The 19,064-nt window shown below is 44.7% G+C and overlaps 2 protein-coding genes across 3 annotated transcripts; one reads left to right on the top strand and one right to left on the bottom strand.

Moving 5' to 3' along the window:
* The first annotated feature begins 3,226 nt into the window (after positions 1-3,226).
* On the top strand, positions 3,227-8,262 carry LOC125509188 (FAD synthetase, chloroplastic-like). Of its 2 annotated transcripts, none has more exons than XM_048674100.1 (5): positions 3,227-3,535; positions 4,592-4,755; positions 6,712-6,847; positions 6,955-7,130; positions 7,211-8,262. In XM_048674100.1, exons 1-5 carry the CDS (start codon positions 3,378-3,380, stop codon positions 7,705-7,707), a joined length of 1,131 nt encoding a protein of 376 aa, XP_048530057.1. In that variant the 5' UTR covers positions 3,227-3,377; the 3' UTR covers positions 7,708-8,262. The 2 variants fall into 2 exon arrangements, with proteins under 2 accessions (XP_048530057.1, XP_048530058.1); XM_048674101.1 differs by having other exon boundaries at positions 3,228-3,535; positions 4,601-4,755.
* Positions 8,263-11,685: 3,423 nt separating this feature from the next.
* LOC125556050 (chaperone protein dnaJ 20, chloroplastic-like) lies at positions 11,686-12,550 on the bottom strand. Its single transcript, XM_048718852.1, has one exon. It carries the CDS (start codon positions 12,431-12,433, stop codon positions 11,936-11,938), a length of 498 nt encoding a protein of 165 aa, XP_048574809.1. The 5' UTR covers positions 12,434-12,550; the 3' UTR covers positions 11,686-11,935.
* Between the last annotated feature and the right edge of the window lie 6,514 nt (positions 12,551-19,064).

Here is a 19,064-nt window from a genome sequence, read left to right on the forward strand (position 1 = left end):
ACCCTAGAACATAAACTGTACTACACTTACCCAAGAACACTAACCATAGAACCCTAACCCTAGAATGCCAATCGGGGAAATGACAAAGAAGGAGGAGGATGACTTACTCCACACCGCCGAAGGAGGAGGCAAAATGTTGGCTGCCCGTCGTACTGGCCTTCACCGCCTGGGATAACGCAGTAGCCGCCGTGTATTCCAATGACTTCGGCGGCGACGACGGTTGGGGAAGAGGCAGCACGCTCGAGGGATTGGAGCTCCCGCAGAACTCCGGTGGATCTCCAGGACCGCCGCCCGGAGCATCCTCACTGGCAGCAACTCTGCCGCCGCCGTCCACGCCGCCAGGTTTCGTCGTCGCCATGGATTGGAGCTGGAGGGAGAGGTCTGGTCTGGTCGGGTGCGGGCGGTCGGTCTGTCCGGCGCGACCAAACCGCGTCGGTCTTAACCAAACGGCGCCGTCCGCACGTCCGTTAGGCCACGTCACCCAAATTGGGCCCCACCTGTCAGAAACGCCCTCAACCGCGCCAAATGACATGTTCAGTGCACTCTGCAAAACTTTTACTGAATGCGCGGTTGAAAAAGATTAGCGACCAGGTTGTTTTCTGCAAGAGAAGCCCCAAATGTGATGGTTTCTTGCAATTCACTCGAATTAAAGACAACATAACCTACCGGTAGCAGTGACCAAACCACCATTGAGTCATTGGATACACGCGTGTGAACAGACACTGGTTGATATAGATGCTGCAGAATCATAGGAACATAAGTTTTGTTTTTCTCTGCTATATGCCATAGATGAGGAGCATCGGGATTATTTCTAGCAAAATTCCTTGCTTCCCATATGTGCCACAGAGTTTCTGTTAGAACAATACAGTCAAGTCCAACAACCACAATTTGGGAGAAATAAAATCACACCGCTTGGACTTAATAACATATGCTTTTTTTACCAGTTTTCAAATCTTGTGGACAGAACAACAAAGCATGCTCTACAGATTCAGACGGCCCACAGAAAATGCATAGCTCGGAAGTTGGTACTTGGCAACGTAAAAGTTGAGTCCCAGTTGGTAAGCAATCTTGAGAAAATCTCCAAAAGACCACCTTCATCTTATTAGGAGCCTTAACAACCCAGAGAGCTTTCCATTGTTTTTCTTGGATGGATCGGTCCGAGATCTAGCCCTGGCCCTTCCTGCATTGGCACACCAAAAACTTATTCGTACGAGCCAAATCGTATGCTGATCAGACCGAGAACTCACCAAACCTTGTTAAGGGCCACCTGGCAAGATCCTCCCACCGGGGGTTGATGGGGATGTGTAGTATAGCCGAGGCAACATCAGGTGTGAAGAAGGGTCGCACCGTTTCCTCATTCCATGTTCCACCGTCCTCATCCAGCAAACAATGGACCTTAGAAAATACAGGAATGGGGAAGATAAGCTGAAGAATATCCGGAGTTATGGTGGGGATCCAATGATCATAAATGATATGAACTTGTTTTCCATCATCAATCCCCCATTGTGCACCACATTTCAGCAGATGACGACCAGGAAGAATGTTGCGCCACGTAGCCGAGGCCGACCTTGGTTGCTGCATTCCAGAAGCTAGAGTGAGGGTAATACCGACCCTTAATCACGCGAGCACACAAAGACTTCGGTTCGGTGATCAAGTGACAGCCCTGTTTGGCAAGCATTGCCAAACTGAAGAACCTCATATCATGGGCTGGGAACCAATACCAAGATCTCCAATGAAGCTTCTTTTTGCCATCCTCTCTGCCCCACCACTTGTCGGCAATAATCTGCCTAAATTTGTCACAGATCCCCTTTGGAAGTTCAAAGCAACTCATGATAAAAGTCAGAATCACCTATATGATTGATTTCAACAAAATTTCTTTTCCAGCACGAGAGACAGGACTATCAGACCATCCATAAATGCACTTCCAACCTCGACCAGGCAAGAATTTGAAGGTACTAGTAGGAGATCTGGCCACCTCCGTAGGCATGACCAAATAAGTGGTAGTGAAAGCTTCATAAGAAATTCCCAAATCTAGACTTCAGTCTCTGTTTAACATTTTCCGGGCAGTGACAACCAAAGAATAGAGAGGATTTATCCTTGTTAATCAACTGACCCGACCGAGAACAATAATGATCCAGAGTAGACTCCATAGCATCCACCCTGCGCATGTCGCTTCTTGCAAAAAGGAGATGTGAGATAGGTGAAACAGAGTGACAGTTCATAATACCATGCGGCTCACCATAATTCCCCTTGTGAAGTAACAGGCTTGACAATCCTTCACTGCATAAAAAGAAACAGTCATGGCTGATAGGATCACTCTAACAGATTCCTCTCAAAGGCACCACGTGCTCAGTAAGCTCTCCGTTGACCCTGATAGCATAATGGAGATTTGTGACACTCTTCATCACCGAATTGATCCATGCAGGGGCAAAACCAAGCTTGGAGAGACAACCATGAAGCTAACTCCATTCAACACGATCGTAAGCTTTCATCATGTCAATCTTCATGGCAAAGAAGGGCTGTTTAGCACGTTGTTTTCTAATTGTGTGCAAAGGTTCATAAGCAATAAGAGTATTGTCGGTAATTAATCTGCGAGGGACAAACACACTCTGAAACTTGAAAATGACAACAGATAAGAATACCTTTAAACGGTTAGGCAAAACTTTGGAGGCAATTTTATACAACACATTGCATAGACTGATAGGGCAAAAGTTCTTGAGTTGCTTGGGTCTTGCGACTTCGAGAATCAGAACAATCACCGAGTCACATAAACCATTCGACATAGCCTTCCCTTCCAAGAAACTCCTATAAATTTTCTCACCCAAGAAGTCCCAGTGGGTCCGATGGAAAAGAGCCGAAAAACCATTTGAATCGGAAACTTTCATAGGCCCCATCTGAAAAAGGGCAGCCTTGATTTCCTCGTTAGTGTATGGCTCACAAAGAACATCATTCATCTCATCGGAAATCTTGTGAGGAATAGCATCAAAGCGAGAGAGCAAGAGATTGAGAATTTCGTGTGCTGCTTTTTTTTTTTGCTTCACTATTTTTTGGCAGCTATAGTAGTCGTGACTCTGTAAAAAATCCGAGCAGACTGCCGGACACATACATTCGAGAGAGAAAAAACCTGCCGGACACACACATGTCCGACCGTGGTCCGGCGGAACCTGCTCGCGCCTCCACCTCCATTCCGACCCGAACCTAAGAGGAAGGTGCGAACCGGACCTCATCCGACGACGGGCAAAGGGCGGAGACGCGAAACAAGCAGCGAGCCAACGAAGCAGCCTCGGCACAGCACAGCACAGGCGGCGAACCTGAGAAGGAACACAGGACAGGAGTGGGCCGCATCGCATCGCACCGCACCGCACCCGCGTGGTGGGATGGAGCGGGGCGGCACCGCCGCGCTCGCCTGCACCTTCCGCTCCTCCTCCTCCCCCTCTCCGGTTTCCCACTGCTCGCCTCTCCTCCGCCCCCGTAGACGCCCGCCCGCGGCCGCCGGGGCTCCTCACTTCCTCCCGCCAGCCGGCCGGCGCTTCAGGTAACGAGACAGCCGTCTCCTATCCTCTCCGCGCTTGCTTGCCTTTTCCATCCTCAGCCGAGGAGGTCTCGCTTCCCCTGCGTCCGCGCCTGCGCGCGCAAGCTGTTCGACAGAACGCTTGAACTGTCGGGCGTTGGTGACAGGTGGACCTGCACCGTTGGAGCAGAATTTAGAATTATAACTGTTTAGCATAGTTTTTATATATTTATTAGGTTATAGGATCGGCAGCCCGGGGTCTTTAAACGCCTTCCCAAACCGTGGACTTGTGAGATTTGGACTTTGTAGCCTTGGGGGTGCTGCTAGATTTTGCTGTGGTTATGTTGGTTTGGAGAATTTAACTCCTTGGACAGTTATTTATGGCTGGGTTGTCGACTTACTAGCTTACCCACGTTCATGATGATCCATAACCAAGCCCTACAAAGGTGAAGAATCTCTATGCCTGGAATTCTAGTAGTTGATGAGCGAGAACAAGAATGTTGGGTAAGATTTAGCGAGTGTGAGTTGAAGTTAGCTAGCTTCTTTCATTTACAACTTCATATCGTGAACACTTGTTTTCAAGTTATTAATATAGTAAGCGACGCGTTCAAGCTAGATTTTCGCCACTGCAGCCAAGCTAGGTTGTTTGGCTGGTGTGGTCAACCAACGGGGATGGAGGTAAAGGGGATTGAAATTTCAAAATGTGCATATCTAGAATAGAACAAACAAGTATGACATGCTCTCGACATAAATGCTTATTAATCCCTTAATTCTTGCTGATGCTGTGATGCAAATAAGCCATAAGTGAGCGCTTATTTTGTTTTCATGTCCTATAAGAATATGATGTATAACTGAAAATCAGATTATTAAAAGAGATAAGGAACCTATCGATTATTCAAATTGATTAATCCTAGGAAAGAGGTGCAAATATTGAGATTATCCTGCTAGAAGATCAGGATTTCTATTGCCCTATTGGGTACCACATGGGTCATTTTCCTTGCAAATATATAGCATAATTTCGGCCTGGCTGTTTAGCCTTTTTGTTTTTGAATTTTTGTTAACTTGATTATGCACTGCTAGCTACTGCAGTCAAAATAGGTTTTTAGACACAAGCAAGGGGCTTAAGCGGCACTCATTGACGACATTCAGCCCATTTGGGCGTCCATCGGTTAGTCTGAACGATGCAGATTTAGTAAAAGATAAGATGCTAATTGATTGTGGAGAAGAGCAAGACTGTGTGCTTGGTAAGTTCTGTATGCCCTTTCTTCCTCTCGCATTAACAAATTCCAAAATCATGCTGTTAATATGTGCGTAAAACCAGTACCTTAAACCATTGTGTGCTTGTAATTTCTGTTGCCTGCAAAATTTTATTGTGGCAGCTCAGAAACTTCCTATTCCATAATTACTGGCATGTTTTAGTAATTTCTGAGAAACACTGTTCACATACTCCCTCCGTCTGGGTGCATAGGGCATGCGCGTGTTTCTAGGTCGTCAATTTAACCAACCAAATATATGCTACATTTCACCAAAATCATATCATTGGATTTGTCTATGGATGAAGTTTCTAAACATATAATTTTTGTCACATATAATACATATTTGGTTAGTCAAATTGTCACCTAGAAACACACGCCCGCCCTTTGCACCCAGACGGATGGAGTGCTATTTATGAAGGCAGTGTGGTGCACTGTTTTTGAGTCGAACGACTAGTCACAACTAATCATCGAGTTGCAACTGGCAGGTCGACTCGACTAGTTGGCTGAGTAGAGCGACTCGATCGACTAGTCTCGACTAGTCGTGGTTTTTGAGTCGAACGAGCTAAATTGGCCCCACCTGCCATACTTCTTTCTATTTGATTGCCCAATCCCCCCTGGAAACCTAGATCGCCCAGTTTTCCCCCCGACCCAAACCTCTCCTGCGACCTTCTCCCTTGGTCACTGCCGCCGCCCCACAATCCTGCCGGACGGCGCCGGCGCAAGCTGGTCTGCTCCTCCCCTGGTTGCCGCCGACTGCTTCTGGTCTGCTCCTCCCGTGGTAACTCATGTCAACTAGTCGACCATGCGTCTTGACTAGTCACGACGAGTCAAGAGTCGCTACCCCAGAACGACTCGTCGACTCGAAAACCTTGGTGTGGTGGCAGCTCACTTGCGTGGAAGTTAGCTATCCACGTGCCAGAACCATGACTTGGTTTCAAGGTCTTATGGGTTTCAACTCCAGGCTACCCCAACTTGTTTGGGACTGAAAGCTTTATTGTTGTTGTGTGGAAGCAGTTCAGAGATTGCAGGCTCAAGAGAAGAAATGTGCAATATAAAATCCATACTCAGCCTGAGTCCATTTCTGTGACTCCACTTCATGTTCCTATTACCTATTCATGAACTGTGTATTTTTCATTTCCGTCGTAGGTTTGGTTTGCCAATCACCACCGTTTTTGTGAGCCAGTAGTCTCCTCTAGAGCACTTGTGTATCATGTGAATTGTTCCTCATTGTACATGACGTCTTTGTGCAGTGCCATGCACTGCACCCTTGCTTGGCATGGCACTCTGTTGGGGACATAGCGATGTTGAAGCATCTTGCAATGTGATAAATGTTGGATCTGAGTCAATTTGAATTGTTACAGTCCCAGTCCATAGAACATTGACTTGCATGCATACCCCTAATAAAAATAATTAACAAAGTTGCTTTTATATCTGGCAAATTTCCCTGGAAAAGCACTGAAGCACTGCTCAGTTCAGGAAGTTATTCGTTTTCTATGCACCACTATTTGGTGTTTCGTTAGCTTTCCACTTGATTCTTGATTGGTTTGGTTGAATCTCGGTGCTTGCCAGTTTCACATCCAACCACCCTAGTTAACGAAATATGCATATTTTTTCAAGTCATGTTGTGCACAAATAACATGCTTTGACCCCCTCTGATAGAAGCCATGTTAAGACCATTAAGTGGCCCATGCTTTATCTTTACTCCTTTCCAGAAATTATATGTACATCAGAAGATACAGCACAATTATGGCAGACATCGCGAACACTAAAAAGGAAATTTGCTACCACATATTCAAAATCCTACTTTCCTCAAATAAATATTCCAAGTTCTACACTAGAAATTGCTCGCCGATTTTCACTCTCCTTATGACCTCTTGTCGCACTAACTTCACAGATATTCATTTCATCTGTACAGTTTCACTGAATTTTCAGTGCACATTTCAGATGGGATAGTTGCCTTGGGAAAATTTGATGCCCTTCACATTGGCCACCGGGAACTAGCCATGCATGCTTCTAAATCAGGAAATCCTTTTCTTCTTTCTTTTGTTGGAATGGCTGAAGTTCTTGGCTGGGAGTATAGGTGGGCCTCTTAGAAATTTTCAGTAACTTACTTGGTAAATTTAGCCCAATATTAAGGAGGACATACTGAAGTCCTTAACAAATCATTACTGTTTTCCTTTTGTACAGGCCTCCCATAGTTGCTCATTGTGATCGGAAGCGAGTCCTTTTGTCTTGGGCTCCATATTGTAGAAATGTGGTGCCTCTTGAATATCAAGTTGAGTTTGCAAAGGTCAGGTACCTAACTCCACGCCAGTTTGTTGAGAGGTTATCAACGGATCTTAGAATAAAAGGTGTTGTAGCAGGTACAAACATGTTGGTTTACCTTACAAGGCTCGGTCTTGTGCTGCACTGCCCTACCTAATATTTTTCTTCATGTGCACAGGTGAAAACTACAGATTCGGGTACAAAGCATCTGGTGATGCAGCTGAGTTAGTGAAACTGTGTGAGGAATTCGGTTTAAGTGCATTTATTGTACGGTCTGTCATGGACACCGCAAAGGGATCTTATAATGGAGCAACACCTGCCGTAAATTCAAGCGATAAAGGACAGGTGTCTTCTAGTCGTGTTCGCAAAGCTTTGTCGGTTGGTGACATTGAATACGTCTCCAAGTTACTTGGGAGGAAACACCGCCTTGTGCTAACTGTGACCGAATGCCCCATTAAGGAACGGAAAAACATTATAGTCCCGAAATCTTGCATGGTTAACATGCCACCAGCCGATGGATTCTACGAGAACTGTGAGCTCTTCAATGGAGGGTATCTTGGACTATGCAGGGTGGCCATTAACGCAGAGACCATTGATATCGAGATGAAAGATGAGAGCAGTTTGTCACCAGACAATTTTCAAGAAGTTAAACAACTAGGTATTGAGTTTGGGTGATGTTGCAGCTCCTTTCGTGATCAGCGGCTGGTCTTAGTTTGTATACCCGGTCACCTTTTGGACAATTTTGAGTCGAAGCCTTAGGTGGGAGTTTTTTGTTCCCTAGATGGAGGATATATGACGGAAATGATCAGAGGTATGTATTCAGCCTCATCAAGGTTCATCAATCCGAAGTCCAATTCACAGTTTGATGGAAAGATTATCCTGAAGAAGATTAGACATTGGTGCACACAGCAAGAGAAGCACGGGCACGAAGGCGGCATTCTTTCCTGTGGACTGGCAAATAAAGAGTTTACTGGCTTCAAGCGGCTGTATGTATTGAAACCAAAGAAGAGACTCTTCTTGCAGCATGTCTTAGTCCTAGTACATTGTAGTCTGTACATTTTCAAGGGGTTTTTCAGAGCCAGCCCGTTTTCTATTGCTATAGTTCGCAAGCATGCTCTGTTGCATCAAACAGTGAAGATGATACTTGTTTGTTAGTACTTACTAAATTGCTTAACGATTAAGCAGGATTTCATTACAACAAAAGACTTGTGTCTACCCAGGCTTCTCAAAGAACTTGTGAGCAGCTGGAAACTTACTTTACCATCTGAATATGTTAGTTGTAAGCAGAAAGATGGGAGTCTAAGATTTGTTGTACGCTACAGACGTAGGGAGTGGATGAACCAAATTACTGTTGCCGTGTTTCCGCGTTCGTTTCTGCTGTAGTCGCTGACGCTGTCAAGGGTGTAGGTGCTTGTTACCGTGCCATCGAGGGTGGTCGAGCTGTGGATGCGGCGGGACGGCAAAGCTGAGGTTTAGGATTTGAGTTTTTCCTTGCCAAAGTAGCGTGCGACAATGATGTGTGCCATTTGGATGGAGACAGAGTAGCGTGCGCGTGCAGAAGCCGGCAACAAATGGCATCCGGTCACCTGCCTGACCGTATAGTTGCCACGAACATCTTAGTTGTGAAGAAGGTTTATTTATAGATAGATACACGTGTATGCGCAAAAGATTGGAATTTCAGGTGCGCAACTGCTCATATCCAGCAAAAGAGAACAATTTTCGCGTTGCGCTCCAATCAGATGGTTCCTTCTTCCTTGCATTGTTCTCTGAATCACATCGCCAGTGCTCCGGCAGCTCTCTTTTTAGTTTGTACGTTCAGGCTGTACCTCTGGATCGGATTCATGGCCCGCTTCCGCTTGCCAGAGGATTCACGAATCCTATAGTAGCCTTTTTTTAAGGCGTACGCCCGTAGGCATACGTTACTTGCATTCATACGAGTAAGGAAAAAGTACAGATACACATACAAGAACGGAAATATAAGAAGGATACAGCCAGTGGCACCATCGCACCCAAACCACAAAGAAGCCCATCACAGAATTGAAATCACAGAAAAGCCCTTGGCCCTTGGTGAACTTGAGAAGGCAAGATTACATTCCATCTTCCGAGGGTGCGTTGGGGGATGCACAATTGCACATGGTTTGTTAGTTTTGTTTGATTGTGCGTATAAGAAGGCTCCATTCCACGGCTGCATTGAGACGGTGAAGGCCGGCACTCTCTAGTAGCATCATCGATTTTCTAATGATGAGAAGCTTGGGTTCCTTGGGAAGTAGAGTAAGATATACACCTAAGTAGCTAGAAAAATGCATTTAAAAGAAAAGCTAGCTAGACAATGCCTGGATTTCTTTTCAGGAGTTGTTGTTATTGTTTGGATTTACACGAGGCCGATAAGCATGACAAAAAAAAAACAATACACTGCAGGATAAGATTCAATCCAAATCGTCTGCTAGTTGATCCTTCGCATGTGTACGTCGTTTTATAGTGCAAAGACTAGTCTAGTTGTTTATCTAGGGATTCTTAAGATATGGCTGACATGTCATTTGCTTATTTATACATTTTGCATCCCTTGATTTCCTCGAAGGATCGCTCTCATGAATAATCAATAGGCCACAAAGCATTTCTTTCAATGAGCAACTCTAAACATTCCCTAAATTTTGCCTCCCTAGTGGCTCTTCGGTTTGGAGGAATTTTGTAGGATACCAATTAATACAATTTTTTATATGAAGATCATTTGGTTCAAGAAATTAACCGTGTAAAATTCCTACAGATTGCTTTCCTACACCACAATTTTATAGGAATTTTAAAAAAAAATGAGATCTCTTGGAATTTTTTCTTTGTGTCTATGACAGCTATGTCATGCATCTATAAATTTCATGTAGTAGAGCCAAACAACTCCTAATACTAATTCCCTTGTTCCAGTAGAAATTCGACATGATATCACATTATGTTCCTACGATTTTTCCTGTATTCAAATATCTAAGAACCAAATAGGCTCTATATGACTTGGGGACCCCCCCCCCCCTTATTATTTCCCTTCTGCTTTCACATTTAAAAAACAAAAAATAGTGGTTGATGAGCTCTGTGTGTCTCCGGTAAGCAGCAACTGCCTATTGTCCTTAGTGACGACCCCTCTCCGGTTGCTGGAGCCACCGCCCCACATGTCATGGTTCGTAAGCCACCTCTCTTCCGCATCTATATCTTTTGTTGGAATTGTGGTGTTCCTAAGTGGATCCGAAGCAAGAGGTGGAAAATGTGAACGGCGGCAATAATATGATAGTCTTTGTTTTTGAGAAAACGCAAAAGTCTTGCGTTTCGATTCGTTGATAGAAGAAGAGTTTGTACAAGCTCACCTACGAGCACACTTGATGTTACACCACAACGTCACTAAACACTAGCTGTATCAGGAGCCGCGAGCAACGCAGCTAGGCCGCTCGCGCCCGCAGTCGCCCAATGCTTGACTTCCGTCCTAATCGTTTCAAGGAGGCTGGATAGGCTGAGTTGTGCACCGTCAAAGGTGGTCGCATTGCGGTGCTGTTTGATTTGAACCAATGTTCAGCCTACCAAATATTTGGCTAGCTAGAACTTTGGTCAAGGTTTGGCTTGGCTTGCCTATGATTTGGCTGATATTGTCACAAAGACGAATTAGACATGATAAGTCTGCATGGATACATGCCAAAATTTTGACAATCATCCAAACAAGTACTAAAATTTTGGCTATGACCATTTTTTTTTTTGAACCATGCAACAGAACTGCATGTGACAATATAGAAGAAAAGAGATACAAAGTCTTAGAGTACAATGACGACCCAACAACAACAAGAAAAAGGCAAAAAAACTAAGATACAAGCGATCGTAGGTGAACAACGACCTCAGGTATTTAGCGCCCACTTTAGACCAGTTGAGTGCGTCGCCTTTGATTTTGTCCAAGATACGATCAATTGAGCTTTACCAAATATTCTATTGTTGTGCTCATTCCAAATTGTCCAAACCACTATGACATTTTTTTTTGATAGAGTGGACTCCCTTGAGTCATTCACCAATGGGGCGTGATTTTTTTAAAAGATCAGCCAGATCGCAAGCCGTCAGATCTGCCGCATAGAGCGGCCGAGCGCGCCTTGATCATTGCAACACATGCATTATTGCAGAATTATTTCTGCAACACAGGTCTTGTTGCAGAATTTTCTTGAACTACTCTTTCATTGTAAATTTTTTTCAACTCGGGTTTTGTTGACTTTTTTTTTGCAACTACGGTCTTATTGTAGAAAATTTCTGCAACAGAGGTTTTGGTGCAAAACATAAACCCATTATAGACCATTGCAATATTGCATATGTTTCAGAAGCATAGTCCTTGTTTCAAAAACATAGCCCTGTTGCAGATATGCATTCGATGAAGGATGGTATGCGGTCTTTTATTTAGACGTGTGTCATGCAGGGAAGGTGATGAACGTGGCCACTGTGATCCGTCGGATGATGGTAGGTGTTTCCCTTCACCAATTAGCGCACCTTACAATTATTGTATTTTCTAACAGAACACAATTGCAGATGTTTACACATATGCACTTACATTTATGCGATGCATACTTTATTTTTGTGAGTACCTTTGAAATATTGAGTCGGCACAACATTGAAATTGACGAAGTAACGACAGGCGTCTCGTAGTGGATAGGGCGTTGTATGTTCACTCTAGTACTCTACAAGTTACATTATACGTTGATTTGACAAATATAATGCCAACTTTTGCATGTACAACAACTTACAATCAAGTCGAGCAGTACATAGTATCCGAGCCTACACCAAATAAACATGCATACACAAGTTTTAACGCCCCAGACTGGGGTATGTCACCGTCAAAGAATCAATGAAACCACAGCCAGACTGGGGTATGTTCACTCTGTTAAAGTCTACTCTAGAACCGGCGGCCGCTGCACCTGCTGCCATTCTGCCGCCGTTCGGACCTCGCCCGCAGCACGGACAGCTGCGCCTCCCACACGTCCCTCGCGAACCCATCTGCCGGCGGCCTCGCCGACGCCCGGCCCGTCCTGAGCTGAGCGTCGTACTGCACCCTCGTGGCAGGGTCGGACAGCGTCTCGTAGGCGCGCTGGAGCTCGACGAAGAGCTCCGTGGACTCGGCCCGGCGCGATGGCGGGCACACGTCCGGGTGGTACTGCAGCGCCAGCCGGCGGTACGCGCGCTTGACCTCCTCCGCGCCCACGTCCGCCGAGTGCTCCAGGGACAGCACCTTGTAGTAGTCGCCTCTGCTCGGCGAGCGGACACCCGCGCTCGCGGCCGCCGCCGCCTTCACCCTGCAGTTGCAGTGTCCGCTCCTCCGGCCAAAGCCGGCGCCGAAGCCAGCAGGCTTGCCCGCGCACCTCAGCGCGGCGGAACTGGAGCTGGCGGTGTTCATGGATGGCTAGCCGGTGAAACAGAGGAGGAGGAAGAAGAAGAAATGTCTTGCTGGTCAGGTGATCTTGATCAGGGCGAGCTGCGCTGTGGCGGATGGTGATGTTGGAGAATGAACGGAGATACCGATAATATATAGGCGAGTGGAAGCCGATCGCGGATGAGACAAACGAGGCGTGCCGTTGGTTGCTGTGCGCGTGCGTTTGTTGCACGGGCGCCCGCGGTTATTAACGTCGCCGTCGCCGGCGATGGAGCCGCAGTGCAACTTGCAAGGTGGTGGTGGACCGGTGAAATGGCGCCTTGCGGGGCCGGGGGACATGCTGGGCCGGGCGGTAAGGTTTAAACGTTAATTCTTTTTTCAGGCCGCTGTTTAAGCGTCAGTTTCTCCGGGAAAGTTCGACGAAGGTGCGCGCCATCAGTTTGTATGCATGGTGTCATGGTGACGATCGAAGAAGCGCCCGGCCGTGTGCACTGTGCACCAGCCATAATTTAAGGTGGGCTGAGGCGAGGCTGCCCCTGCCTGACTTTCCTACCTTCGCCTCGATGGTTCACCCCCAACCTCCGCTTCGCGGCCGGCCGGAGCCGGCCGCCGCCTGATTTTTCATCGTCGCCGTATGGATCTTGGGGACCAATGCAACAAATGAGAAAACTACTGGCTGTGAGATGGCGGTATAAGTTGAACGGTCGGCCAATGTCTTATCTTGTGAAATTCACATGACACATGGCGCGGTGAACATGACTTCAGTCGACCGTTTTCAGAAGAAAAAAAATGTATTTAGTCGACCTACACGGCTACAGCTAACCAGAATTAGGTCACCCAGGTTCAAAACAAAGGTCACCCCAAGGCGAATTACCAGCCACAAAACTCGTATTCTAGAAGATAAAAATGATTGCTTAACTTATAGTATAATGCTGAAAAAAAGTTAGTCAAGGCGAACTAAGCAGTTGGTTTCTACACCAAGGTGCATGTCCTATAGCATTAAACTCACCTAGCTAGCGAGAGAGGATTTGTGGCACGCAGGTCTCACATCACACAATCCTCGGGCGTGCTTTTATTTTTGGCTTCTGATTTTCAAATTTTTTTATCTTTTAAATGAAAAGTCCAAATTAAGTCATGCTTTCATATTCATGTTGCTCGTGACGAGTGCGTTCAAATTAAGTTATGCAGTTGGGCAGGGCTTGGTAGGTGCGTGCCCCTGCACCCGCGTGTCCCTGTGAATTTGCGCTAACTAATAGATGCATGGCCAATTCGTCGGTGGGTATCAACAACTCTTTTGATGACTATCATTTCTGTTTGCTATTTGGCACAACATGCAATTTTTTTTCCGAAACAAGGCAAAAAGGTTGCCATTTTCATTAAATAAGGAAAATGATTTGTGACAAAGCCCAACAGAAGGGCAAGAAGAAAAGGTCATCACTCTCGTAGCATTACAAAACCCAAGTGCTTAGCGTGCACGAGCGCCCACAATCTAATTTGCTCTTTGATGTTGTGCATGAGGACCGTGGAGGGAGACGCGGTGTTGCAGAAGACCCTCGCACTGCGCTCCTTTCAGAACTCCTAGGATATCAACATTAGCATGAAGGACATGGACTTTCTCGAATGGCCTCTAGCTTGGGCGACTCCCCACTATTGTAATCTATAGATCGTGTAGGCTAGGGATACAGGATAGATCGATCTGTACATACACTTCTCCTTGGCTCGAGGAGGCCGCCGTGTCGGTCATGGTGACGAGTGGGCGGCGGCGGAGCTTCCCATCGCTTCAGTGCCTCCCTCTGGATCGGATAGGGTTAGGAGTGGGGAACAGTGGCGGTGACGAACCTCGTGTCCTGTGCCCCTGATCCCCACCTCCTCTTTATAGCACTGCACGACAGGGGCCCACCAGCCTTCCTTGGGCTGGACGCCCCCGATCAGGGCGTGGGTCAAGAGCCCAATGAGCCGTTGGGCCCATTGGTGGAGAGATCAATCTAACATTCTCCCCTTTGATCTCATCATATACTTTTAACTTTTATACTTTGAAATAACTCTTTTCAAAGTACTCGTTCCATCACTGATTTGCATGTAGAGCATGTCTCATCATCACGGTTCATTCCCGATAGAATCAACACCTACAACGCACTCCTCTGTTTTGAAACAGATTCTTTAACCTTGGGCCCTTTTATTGTCCGGAAATGTTAGACTATACCATAAAACCATGTCGACTGTGTGTTCTCCGAACACACTGGGCGGTAAGCCTTTAATAAGCAGATCTGCAAATACTTGTTTGTTGCTTTCATGCTCCAAGCATTTCAACATAATTCCGGACTTTCTCCTTAACAACGTATAACTTTGTGTCAATGTGTTTGGCATCAACACTTGACTCGTTGTCATAGGAGCGAAAGACTTAAAATAGTTATCGCTGTTGTCAACCATTATCAACTCCGGGTACAGGTCTCCTTAACCATTTTGCCTGTCCCTCAGCCTCATATCAAGCTATAAAATATCTTTGCATCACATTGATGATAATTGTTTCATTCTTTGGAGCTTTTCCACAAAAAAACCTCCAAGTATGAAAGTTAGCGACAATTGTGGATTTCGCTATACATTTCACAAGTCATGTCTTTGTACTAACAATCTTTTGAGAGCACTTATTTCTTTCAGCATGAGGCCGATATCTTTGACTCCATTCCAGTGATCTATATATGGACTAGACATTGCCAAAACAACCCGGATACGTGGACTGTCTCAGGGTAAGGTATTGAGCTTCCAACAGCTAAAGCATACGGCACCATATCCATTTTCAATCTTTTCTCATCAACTTTTGGAACACCATAGTTTCCAGTTCTGTTACCCTTGACTATAAGAACAGGCGTAGGTTTTCTCGCATGCATACTTTAGAGACCTTTCTAAGCATGTCCATGCGACATTACTAATACCCCTTTTTATTCTTTTCTTGGTGAATCTCGATAATTATAACGAGAGACACTCTACTGAGAACATTCGTTTGAACTTTGAGAACAAAAACTTCTTTTCTTCTCCTGTAGTAGATTGACATGACTACTAGCAAGCAGGACGTCATCCACATGCACAGGATTATGAAATGAATTTCCCATTCTATAACTTTATACAAACACAATTGTCCTCACATTTCTTTAACCCAAAACAACATTTGATTGCTTTAGTCCATAAAAGACTTCTTCAGGCAGTATCCCCTGTGTTCTTTACTTTCATCTGATGTAACTCAGATCATAATATCTTTCATCTGATGTAACTCAGATCATGATGTGCTACCAACACTCATTGTAATCTATTCAGTGCAAAACGCACAAAAACCTTTTGATTTAAGTCGTGTTTTACACCTTTACGTATTTCCTTTGGAGTCAGATTGTGCTTGTAGATTCTTTACAGCCTACTGTTTTGGCTCCATTGGAAATTACTCATCAGTCCCAAACATCGTCGGGATTCACTAATTTCATTTCATCTCACATAGTCTCTTATCATTTAGATAAGTAGACACTTCTCAAAACTCGAATGAGCACTTTAAATGAGGTGGGATCAACCTCCATTTGAATTTCACTAACATAGACTTTATAGTAATAAGAAGTATCTGATTTTCTCATTCCTTGAGACCATCAGTGTCTCAGGTACTGGCACTTCTTTCATATGGGGCTGTTGTTGCTCTGTCATTGCCAAGAGGAAAATTAATTATATAGTCTTTCATTTCCAAGAGGCAACAAGTTTTACAGGGACCTGTGTCACAAGATCCATGTGTACTCATTCATCCTTTATAGAGCTAACATCAGGTGTTGTATAGGTCATACAACATGCTCCCCCTGATTACTCCATCTTCACTAAAAATGGAGTATCTTTAAACTTTATTATTTGGGTTTATTCTGCTAAAACTTTCTTCTTTATGGTACTTTTAAGCACCATCTTAGTATTCCTTAGTCTGCTTTCGGAATTGTAAAATATCCAGGAATACAACTATTTCTTTTCTTTAGGGGTATTAATATGACCGTCATACTCCCCCAGACGATCACATTCTTCATCACATTATCTAAAGTATAGGGGAGTTTCATCATTCTTAATTTATCTCATATATCTTTCTCCCCCTCGAAATGTGGCAAGAACTTTTCTACCACAATTTCGAAAAACCATTCATAACTCTTGTGAATGAGGAAACTTTGATTATCTACTTCATTTATCAGGAGTACTTTTCCTCATTCCATTTCAGAAACTCAACAAAGTTCTTTATCATTAGTACTTTTGCAAGTCACACTTGCACATCATTCTTATCTTTAGGTTCGTCTGTAACTTTTATTCTCTTTGGATTTATTGAGTGCTTAATGACCGTTACACATAAGATGTACGGTCGATACTAGGAAAGCATAATAGCTACTCCATACTTTTCTCCCAGAGTGGGACATATTAAAAGCACATGCGTCATCATGTCTTTCTCCTGTCATACAGGATAAGTCTGAGAAAATTTCTGCCTCCATATGGGTTACGCAGGGAATTTTCCCACACTTTTCCTGCCATGCGGGTTTTATCATAATCATCTTTTCCCGCCATGCGGGTAATTCCAAGGGACATACATGCCAGAATTGGCTCTTTTGACTGCATATTCAATCATCAAATTCAGAAATAAATCCGAATGCTCTTTGACACACATGTTTGATCCGACGTTGGTCAAATTAAACACGCATGTTGCTTGTTTCATTTCAAATCATGTTATCTGAAAAACCTTCTTCATAGAGAGTACATGAAAGACATTCGTCAACCAAGACTCTCAATGATCTATCTCTTTTCTTTTGAAGCCATTCTTTAGAGAGAACATACTCCCTCACGTTATGACCTTTCTTGGTCATCTTTCGGGTCACAAGTAACCAACCATTCGCTTTCACGAATGAAAGCATGAAAAACTTTTAGTCTGAGAAAACTTAGCAAATAATCAACAATAATGAGCATAAAAATAACCCTACATTGGTCTGGTTAAAAAATATGCACATTAAACTTTTGCAAAACTTCCTTTTTATACTCTAAATCATCGTTGTGGTAGAATTAGAATAAAACTCATTCTTCTACATTAATTCCATATCACCGTTGGGCGGAAATGGAAATAATGCATATAACTCATAAACAATGTGATGATAGTATTTCTATTAAACTACTTTGCTCGGAAATAATCATCATCATCAACTTTATTGCAGCAGAAGCAAGAAATATACATTTCTCTAGTTCAAGAGCATTTCTTTATCCTTAACTGTTCTCTGAAAATTGATCACTATGATACAGAATTTATCAGAGATTTAAGCTTTGAACATAAGACTCATAGAATTATAGTACTGTTATCAACAACGTTGGTCAGAAAATAACAATACCATATTTTAACGTAAAAACATATCTTTCTTTTGTCATAGCAGAGACTATCCGCATCTGATTTCACCCACAGGGGAAAAACAATGCTAAGATCAATTCTTCCAACTAAATTTTCCCGTTGGTTCCAATTTAATTGGAGGATAAAACTTTTACTTTGCAGCGGAAAACATGAATAAAAAATTCATGAACTTTATTCTTTTCGGAAGAATTTTCTTTTTCCTTTTAAAATGTTAAAACTTTCATTTATTTGCAGCGGAAAACATGAATTAAAAAATTCATGAACTTTTTGCTTTTCAGAAGCATTACTTTTACTTTTCTATTTACTAAACAAAATATTTCTCGAAATAATTTGAATAAAAAAACTGTATTATATATGCCCAAAAAAATGGACAGAAAAAAAACAAATAAAACCGGCAACTCAGCGTGGCCTCGGCCTAGCGCGAGCCGCTGCTGGCTTCGGCCCAGCGCGCCGCTGTGGCTAGGGCCAGGCGAGACGCAGGCGAGGCGCAGCGCACGCGGCCAGCCAACGGCCCGCGCGGACAACCTGCGGCCTGCCCAGCGAGCGCGATGCGGGGTGGCGCTGCCTCTCCCTTTCGGCCCAATGGCCCGCTCCGCTCTAGGGTTTTGATCTGGTCCGTCCGTGGGGATCCTACAGCCACGCGCGACTTTCGGTTGGTCAAAACCAGTCCGCAGACGCCTTGTTGGGGAACGTAGTAATTTCAAAAAAAATTCCTACGCACACGCAAGATCATGGTGATGCATAGCAACAATAGGGGAGAGTGTGATCTGCATACCCTTGTAGATCGACAACGGAAGCGTTAACTTGGTTGATGTAGTCGTACGTCTTCACGGCCCGACCGATCAAGCATGGAAACTACGGCACCTCCGAGTTCTAGCACACGTTCAGCTCGATGACGATCCCCGGACTCCGATCCAGCAAAGTGTCGGGGAAGAGTTCCGTCAGCACGACGGCGTGGTGACGATATTGATGTACTACTGTCGTAGGGCTTCGCCTAAGCACCGCTACAATATTATCGAGAACTATGGTGGAAGGGGGCACCGCACACGACTAAGAATATGATCACGTGGATCAACTTATGTCCTTAGGGGTGCCCCTTGCCTCCGTATATAAAGGTTCAAAGGGGGGGGGGCGGCCGGCCAAGAGGAGGCGCGCCAGGAGGAGTCCTACTCCCTCCGGGAGTAGGACTCCCCCCCTTTCCTAGTTGGAATAGGATTCGCGGAGGGGGGGGGAGAGGAGAGAGAGGAGGAAGGGGGGCCG

Source organism: Triticum urartu, chromosome 5, assembly GCF_003073215.2.
Source record: "Triticum urartu cultivar G1812 chromosome 5, Tu2.1, whole genome shotgun sequence".
In the NCBI taxonomy this organism is placed as follows: domain Eukaryota; kingdom Viridiplantae; phylum Streptophyta; class Magnoliopsida; order Poales; family Poaceae; genus Triticum; species Triticum urartu.